Source organism: Parambassis ranga, chromosome 17 (genome assembly GCF_900634625.1).
Source record: "Parambassis ranga chromosome 17, fParRan2.1, whole genome shotgun sequence".
NCBI classification, from domain to species: Eukaryota; Metazoa; Chordata; class Actinopteri; family Ambassidae; genus Parambassis; species Parambassis ranga.
In genome coordinates, this window is record NC_041037.1 from 6,044,677 (window position 1) to 6,053,638 (window position 8,962).

An 8,962-nucleotide genomic window follows, 5' to 3' on the forward strand; every position below is an offset into this window, starting at 1 on the left:
TCCTCTCGGAGCAGTGATGTCCCGTATTTATTTCACACTGGAGCTAAATTTATAAATCTGTGCTGAAATGTTTAGCAAGGTAAACATCACGTCAGCCTTCAGGCCTGGTTTGCTTTAGGGTCCTGTCTGTTGGATAAAAGGCCGATGACCCCAGTCATCCATGGACCTTTCAGTTCATTCTCAGAATAAATCAATAGAAGTTAATGTGTGATCAGGGCCGAGGCGTAGTTGAAAAGAGGACTTTGCTAATTCTCCTACAAGTTCCCAATCTGACTGTTTAAGCACTCCTCACAGCCTGTGGTGCAGAGATATTTGTGAATAAGGGATTTGAATCTCTCTTCTATAACCATCTCTAGATATGTTACAAATGACTGGTACGTTTGTGACTTGAGCCACAGGAAGATGTGTTATATAGCTTTACATCTGCAGTTCAGCTTTGTGAGGTATTTCCAAGTCAGCACTATTTGGGAAAATGGATGTCAGCATCTGGTGGCTCAGATTTGAATGTAGCACCTTTTGATTTGTTCCTCATCATTACTGCCATTTAGACGATGATAATGAAGTCTAAATGGCAGTAGTACAAGGCCAAGACTTCTCCATGTTTATTGGAGAAAGCGTGTCAGTGTAGGAGTGGACTATGCTCAAGGTAGAATGTTGTGTGCTTCTTTTTCCTCAGCAACATCCTTCCATGATGCCTCCTGTCAAAAGGTCTGACAAGGAGCATTTTTAATATGTTTGGGTGTCAGGATGAGTCATCACCGTCCGTGTGTTAACTGTCACAGTTAGCTCCACTTTTACCTCTCAGTCCAATGCTAACCACATGGCAGCTAGCCTTGTGTGCAAGATCTTACCTGTATCTGGAAAGCTGACTGGCCACATAAAGAAAAAAAACTGCATAATCATTGGTGTGCCTTGTTTACCCTTAGCATGTTTCTGGAGAACAATGATGGATGATAGTCTTATCTGCTCTCATTCAGCACAGTCAGGATGACTTAGTGGTCTGTGATCTCTGTCAGACAGACAACATTGATGCTTCATCAACTACATTACAAAGATATAGTGCTAAATATGTGTTGTTACCACTAATGTAAACACGAACCTTTGTGGGCAGTTTTCAGATTTATCATGCCTGTAAATGGGATTACTGCTCTATCTCACTGTGGAGGGGGCGAGTCCCATAGTGAGATATGAACATTGAAAGAGAACTGTAAATTTCAGTGAGACCAGTGACAAAAAGGGCATATCGCGTTGTGCCTGCACGAGCTCTCTGAAGTGTCAGCACAGATTTGACAAGGGCAATCTGCAAGGACGATGCTCACAAAGCAGATAATGAAGGCCAAACTCTTTATCTGGACTGAGATCAGACATAAAAGAAACACACACACACAGAGCTTGGTACCACAGGAGGTGAGTGGAGGCAGAGCGGATATGTCTATACTACAGGTGTGGAGGAAGGAAGAAGGATCAGGTGAGAACGTACAGAAGAAAACACACTGAGGACAACTAGTGGACAGGTGAGGGCAGCATTAACAGTATTAACAACTAGAGTGTAATATCAAACTTCAGCATTTTTTTCTTATATGTGTGTCACTAAAATTAGGCTATCAGAATGGCACACGTAATTTCTGTGTAGGGAGAAAAAGTGATCAATAACTGCAGTGAAGCTAAGGTCAGAGTTACATAGTCTATAGCGATTCAGCACAGACTTATCAGCTTGCAACTCTCCAAATAATATGTTGCGTAATCTGGAGATTCCCCCTTTTGGTACATTTTGATATTGGGTCTTGAGTACAACCAGGAAGTATGAACTATACTACTGGTTGTCCTCAGAACTAAACATGTTGGAAGCTGCTTTTCAATTTAAAAACTTCCTTTTCTTACACCGCCTGCAGTACTCCTAATGCTTTTTAACTCTTTCTCATTTTTCTCTCATATTTACACCTTTATCGGTTTCTTTCATCCTTATTTTAAATTGTAGATTTGTGTTTATTTTTATGTCTTTTAATTCTGTAAAGCGCTGTGAATTGTTGTCACCTCACAACAAGAAGGTTTCTGGTTTGATCCTGGGGGTTTTCTTGGGGTACTCCAGCTTCCTCCCACATTCCAAAGACCTACACTGTAGGTGTAATGTCACTGGCTGCCTCTGTGTGATAGACTGGTCACCTGTTCAGTTTGTTCTCCACCTCTTTCCCATTGACAGCCAGGACTCCAGCCCCCTGACCCTGTGTGGGATAAAGTGGGTAAAAAATGGAAAGATGAAAGAATCACTTTATTTACATTTCACTCATGTGGTCTTTGTCTTCTAGGGCAAATTTTTTATATAGTTTAGTTAAACTTTTGCTGATTAAACTGCTGACTGGCCAGCTGCCTCCTTACATGAATTGCTAGGTCACTGCAGATCAGCCGATTAGCATTGTTAGCATCGTAGCCTGCTTGAGAAGCAAATCAGGCAGACAATTAACATGCAATATGTGAAGTTTTGCACAATGATCACCACCTTCTGCTTAATGTCTGTGCACAAACTAACCTCCCTGACAAATTTCTGTTTCTGTTTTTGCACCTATTTACATATTTCTACTGTATCATGTGAAACATGAAATGATCTGACACTGGAAAAGAACTAGGAATGAGGTGTTATTGGTTTAATTTGCTAATCAGCATGAACCTTAGCTCATGTATTGTGTAATATTGACTCTGTAAACATGACTCTTATGTGGGTCTACAGCTTTTCTAAGTTAGATAAATGTCATTTTTAACATTCATATGTCTCAGGAGAGTCAGTCTGCAGAAGTGAAGCCGTTTTATAAACTCAGCATTTATTTACAAAATACACATTACTGCTTTATATCTTCAGACATACTGCTATGTTGAATAGCAACATGTCTGACTAAGGAAATATGGGAAAAGCCAATAAAACTCTTCATAGGCTACTTATACTACAGCAAATATCAGGCCAGATCAGTTCCATAATAATAATCAAAGTCAAGTCAAAGTCAAGTGACTTAATAATAATAATAAGAAGAAGCATTTTTACATTTTGGCAAAACAACTTAATTCCACTAAACAGATTGGGTAGATTTAATGAAAACTCCTTCACATGTTTTGAGAAGTCTTAGTCAATCTAATCAATCAATCCTTCAACTCTATTTGTCCAAGCAGGGGAGTTAGACAGTGAGAACAGACACAGTAACAAAGCAGAGAGAATGTGTGTAAATAAATAACTGGACAGCTTTTACATCTGAGCACCTGCGAATTTCCATTATGTGGAAATTTGGGACTGAAAGCCTAATCTGTTTTTCTCTCTGACTGTGTGTGTGTGTGTGTGTGTTTTCTGAACAGTACACGTGTCCTCGCCCACACACGCGCACATTAGGAAACCTGAGTAAACTGTGGCTTATCTTTTGTCCCGGTCCAGTCAGATCTGCTATAAAAGCCTGAGCTGCCTCTCTGACACTCTGCTCTGCTGATCTGGAAAGCCCGCCGTCCAGCATGAAGCTTCTCCTCCCCGTGGCGCTGCTCGGATGCCTCGGTAAAAAAAAAAAGAAGAAGAAGAAGAAAAGAAAAACAAACACATTTTAATCTTGGTAGTTTTTTTAATCACGTACTGACTGATTAATCAATTGATCACTCTGTGTTTGCAGCCGCCGTGCTCGCGGCCCCCGCTGACAAAGTGAGATGGTGCGTAAAGTCGGAGCAGGAACTCAGGAAGTGTACGGACCTTGCAGCGGCAGCTCCTGCGTTCTCCTGCGTGAAACGGGACAACACCATCGATTGCATTACTGCAATTAAGGTGGGAAATTGTAACATTATTCAAAGCACACCAGTAGCTGTGCATCCCACTTATTGTCACGCTGCATCTCTCAGCGTGCTGATACATAATCCACTGTTGAAGGATTCAAATACTTTAAGTAAATGTATTAATACCAAATGCAAACAGGTTTATTTGAACAAACAACAACAACAAAAAACAAAAACAGACTGAAAGTTAATACAGGATGCTAAGCTTATTTACAAAGATTTGATGAAATCATCTATTTACATGGACAGCATCTGGACTTAATTGGGCCTCCACCTGTGGAGTAAATGTTCTGTTACTGAGTGTGCATGCTCATAAAGACCTCACACATGCTGCTGCTAGTTGTGATAATGTGCGTTTTTAACAGGCTGCTGAAGCAGACGCCATCACTTTGGATGGAGGAGACGTTTACATTGCCGGACTGAACAACTACGACCTGCAGCCAATCATTGCCGAGGACTATGGCACCTGTAAGTCTGTGTTTCAGAAACGTTACCAATGCAACAAGCAGGAAGGTGTTTACCATTTTGTGTTTTTCAGCCTCCGACACCTGCTACTATGCTGTCGCCGTGGTAAAGAAGGGCACCAATTTTGGCATCAGAGACCTTGGGGGGAAAAGATCATGCCACACTGGTTTGGGAAAATCTGCAGGTTGGAACATTCCCATTGGAACTCTGGTGTCTATGGAAATCATTCAGTGGGCAGGCACTGAAGACAAACCTATTGAGGAGGGTGAGGAATAAAGAACAGACTGAATCTTTGGTCTTTACAGGGTCCACGGCCTCCAGCCTCAGTGTTTCTGAATATTGTTTTGGGGTTTATTTTGCAGCGGTTAGCAACTTCTTCTCATCCAGCTGTGCCCCTGGGGCAACAAGGGGCTCCAAGCTGTGCCAGGCATGCCGTGGAGACTGCTCCAGGTCCCACAAAGAGCCTTACTACGATTATGCCGGAGCCTTCCAGTCAGTATCCCCCTTTCTTAAGTTTGAATCTTCTTGATCTATTTTCCATTCAGGCTGTGTTTTGAATCTTTCTTGTGGAAAAAGACAAACTCTGGGCTGGTCTGATCCACAGGTGTCTGGTTGATGACGCTGGAGATGTGGCTTTTGTAAAACATCTCACTGTACCTGGTCAGTATCACACCATTATCATTATATATTATAATGTAATTCCAGCGCATAAGAAACCAATAAAAGTAAAACAACTCCTAAAACACTCAGATGCTGAAAAGTCCCAATATGAGCTGCTGTGCAAGGACAACACCAGAGCACCCATTGACAACTATCGCAACTGCCACCTGGCCAGAGTGCCAGCACATGCCGTGGTCACCCGCAAGGACCCAGAGCTGGCCGAATTCATCTGGAGAAGCCTCACTGCTGTACAGGTAAAACCAATAACAACTAAGACTCACATCATTTCAATAGCTGCCCCACAGTAATAAATTCATTTCTTTGATTTCTTTCAGAACTTTAACCTCTACTCTTCTGAAGCCTACGCACCTGCAAAGAACCTGATGTTTAAGGACTCAACAACGAAGCTGGTGCGACTGCCGTCAAACACAGACTCCTTCCTGTATCTGGGTGCTGAGTACATGAGCGTCATCAGGTCCCTTAAGAAGGGTACATACCAAAGCAGATACCTCAGATAGACATGCAAACACACATCAGTCTGACTCATGGTTACATTTGACTTCCCTCTCCAGAACCGACACCAGGCATTGCATCCTCTGCCATTAGATGGTGTGCTGTGGGACACGCTGAGACCACCAAGTGTGACACATGGAGCATCAACAGCCTCGTGGATGAAAATGCCTCCATTGAATGCCAGAATGCACCTTCAGTTGATGAGTGTGTGAAAAAGATTATGGTAAAAAAAAAAACAATATATAAATAGATGTGTGTGTGTGTATATATGTTTATATATGTATGTTTTTGAATTGTCCTTTAGCGTAAAGAGGCTGATGCAGTAGCAGTGGATGGAGGAGAGGTGTACACAGCTGGGAAGTGTGGCCTGGTTCCTGCCATGGTGGAACAGTATGATCAAGGTATCACTCTTGAATTACACAGAAACAAATAGTGCGTGCCTGTTTTTATTATTTCTATGAGTAATAAATGAATCTTTGTGTCTGTCCACGCAGATCAGTGCAGCTCCTCTACAGGTAGGAAATGTACCAATGTTTTCTTGCTTTATTAATATAGACAAACTACTGTATTGTATTAGCAGGACTGTCTCTATGTGTCCATATTTTTAATGAATACTGATCCGGTTCTGATCCATCTCTTCCTGTACTCACACTTACAGGCACAGCCTCCTCTTATTATGCTGTTGCTGTGGTAAAGAAAAATTCAGGACTGACCTGGGAAACCCTGCAGGGGAAGAGGTCGTGCCACACCGGTGTGGGCAGAACTGCTGGCTGGAACATCCCCATGGGTCATATCTACAAAAGGACTAATGACTGTGACTTCAGTAAGTGGTGGCCAGCTTCCTCTTCTGTATAAAATGAACCATTTTGCATTACACAAATGCTATATTTACAAGTTGGAGTTTTTTGAACTCTTATTGTGTCTTTCTCTCTCCTCAGCTAAGTTCTTCAGCGCTGGCTGCGCCCCAGGATCTGAACCCAGCTCTCCTTTCTGTAATCAGTGTGCCGGCAGCGGCAAGGCTGTGGGTGATGAATTCAAGTGCAAGGCCAGTCCTGAGGAGAAGTACTATGGTTATGCTGGAGCCTTCAGGTACAGTAAGAAGCAACATCTCATGTGTACAACAAAAACAAAGGTGGTTATGGTGAGAGGAGTTGAAAACAACTCTGCAGTATCATCCTCTGGAGCAGATACATGTTATGTCTCATAAGATGGACAGACTGCATGTTATCCTCCCTTTCTGTCAGTCAATAGTTTAAGGACATGCTAACAGGTGTTATCTTGAACTAGTTTGTTGTTCCAGCTTACGTAAGCTGGTGTTAATATTTTAATTTGAAGGTCCCACATAGAATCTTATGCATGTATTAATATAAACTTTCTTAATTGCCTACAGGAGCTTGTTAGCCTGCTAACTAACTCACTAGTTGACTCTTTTAGGCTTTTGTGACTGGCAGGTGTTGCCAGTTGTTGTAACATTGTGCTTGGTTTATCATTCCAGATGTCTGGTTGAGGGTGCTGGTGATGTTGCCTTTATCAAACACACAATTGTTAAGGAAAACAGCGATGGTAAGGGGCCAAGTCTTTCTTTCTTATATTACACTTGTCTGTAAAAGCACAACATTCTTCTGATCCCCCCACTTTCCATCAAAGGTAATGGTCCAGACTGGGCTCGTGCTCTCAACTCTGCTGACTACCAGCTGATCTGTCCTGGAAGCAGCAGCCCGGTGCCAATCGATCAGTATCTCACCTGTCACCTGGCTAAAGTGCCTGCACACTCTGTGGTGACTCGCCCTGAGATCCGCAGCAAGGTGATCAGCATCCTCCAAGACCAGCAGGTCAGTACTGAACTTTGAGGTCTTTTTATAAACGTTTTTTGTTTTTTTTTAGACTTTTGTGTGATAAAGAAATAGATAGTAATGTGTCACAAGATAGAGGAGACAGAAACTGTTACACACAGATGTTTTACATCTAAATCCTACATTTAAATGTTCATTCTTTTACAGACCAAGTTTGGAACCAGTGGCAGTGATCCCAGTTTCAAACTGTTCCAGTCAGACAACGGACGCAACCTCCTCTTCAAGGACTCCACTAAATGTCTGCAGGAGGTTCCAGCCGGACATAAATATCCACAGTTTTTGGGAGAAGAATACATGAACGCCATGAATGCACTCAGACAGTGCAGCGAAACAGCTTCAGGTTTGCCACTTAAATCACAAAACAGCAAGTCAATGTATTCTACACAACACCCTTTGTAGCATCACACACTTTATAGAATACATTTCTGCAGCACTCTCATACTATGTTTGTCTTCTTCCTTTCCAACAGATCTTGAGAAGTCCTGCACTTTCCATAGCTGTCAGCAAGCCTAACACCGATGTGGAGCATGCAGTGCCTCACAGTGATTCAGTCACTTCACACACTCATCCTACAGTCGATTTTAGAATTCCATCCTGGTTTTTCTTACTGATCTTGTTGTATATCTGGTTTTAGAAGAGTGCAGTCAACAGTTACCCCAACCTGCAAATCACAAATCACAGTGACACAACCAATCATGTCCACAAGTAGTTTTTTCCATGTTGTTAAAACTAAATGTTACACTCTGCCTTTGGTATTGGATCAACTATGTTTTGTTAACATGCATTTTGCCCTTTCTCAAATAAAACGCTCTTTCAGTGACAACATGGGATGTTTTTTTTTACAATGCAGATTTCTAGATAGATAGATAGATAGATACTTTATTGATCCCTAAGAGGACATTCAGGTATCCAGTAGCAACGTAGGAACAGACAGCATAGCATGCAAAATGGTATAAACATAGGAAACTAAAAATGAAACGCAAAAAGCAGATTACTGTATGTACAGCATGGACTTTAGGTGCATGGGTGGGGAAATGCTGTAGGGTGCTGGGTGCTGGGTTCTTATAGATTTTCCAATTTTCAGTTAATATTTTCAGTATTTGAAGGTTTTAAAGTGGAATACATGAAAAATAAACATAATAACATATGTGTACAGCTACAACTTATTCTCATCATATGAAGTTGTTTGTCCAGCAGAGCAAGCTCCAGTTTAATTGCTCCTCAGCTCATCATCACATGTAGCAGAATACACAGAAAAACCTGCACACACACAGCTGTGGAGTTAATAGCTGGCATGTGAAATACATTCCTAGAAACAAAACACACCTTTTCCTGTAGTGGATTTTACTTCAGTAAGAAGCAGTAGTGTGGCTGAGTGAGCCCTTCAAAATACAGATGTTGTACAGACCTTCTAAAGAAGGTGGTAATTCTCTGTCTGTGTCTTCTCAGAATTCAAAGAGCAGGCATATTAACACAATATAAAAAAACAGCTGCATTCTTTCTAGTCCTTATTGTACTTATTAGTAACTAAAATTAGGAATGACAACTGGATTGTAATTAACCTGATTAAAGTTTAGAACTGTTGTTTTATTGCAGTGTTTATGTTCTCTCAGTTACCTGTTATTGCATTTTTAATTCGCCGCCATTTGGGAGAAGTCATTCTTGATATGTAA

General features: G+C 41.5%; 1 protein-coding gene across 1 annotated transcript; it reads left to right on the forward strand.

Annotated features, from left to right (window-relative positions):
- Nucleotides 1–3,396: 3,396 nt before the first annotated feature.
- On the forward strand, nucleotides 3,397–8,112 carry tfa (transferrin-a). Its single transcript, XM_028426925.1, has 17 exons — nucleotides 3,397–3,529; nucleotides 3,642–3,790; nucleotides 4,164–4,266; nucleotides 4,337–4,528; nucleotides 4,626–4,755; nucleotides 4,868–4,923; nucleotides 5,014–5,177; nucleotides 5,259–5,412; nucleotides 5,496–5,659; nucleotides 5,741–5,837; nucleotides 5,931–5,951; nucleotides 6,095–6,259; nucleotides 6,375–6,525; nucleotides 6,932–6,999; nucleotides 7,084–7,268; nucleotides 7,437–7,629; nucleotides 7,759–8,112. The coding sequence occupies exons 1-17, from the start codon at nucleotides 3,490–3,492 to the stop codon at nucleotides 7,800–7,802; spliced, it is 2,076 nt and encodes a 691-aa protein (XP_028282726.1). The 5' UTR covers nucleotides 3,397–3,489; the 3' UTR covers nucleotides 7,803–8,112.
- Nucleotides 8,113–8,962: the final 850 nt, after the last annotated feature.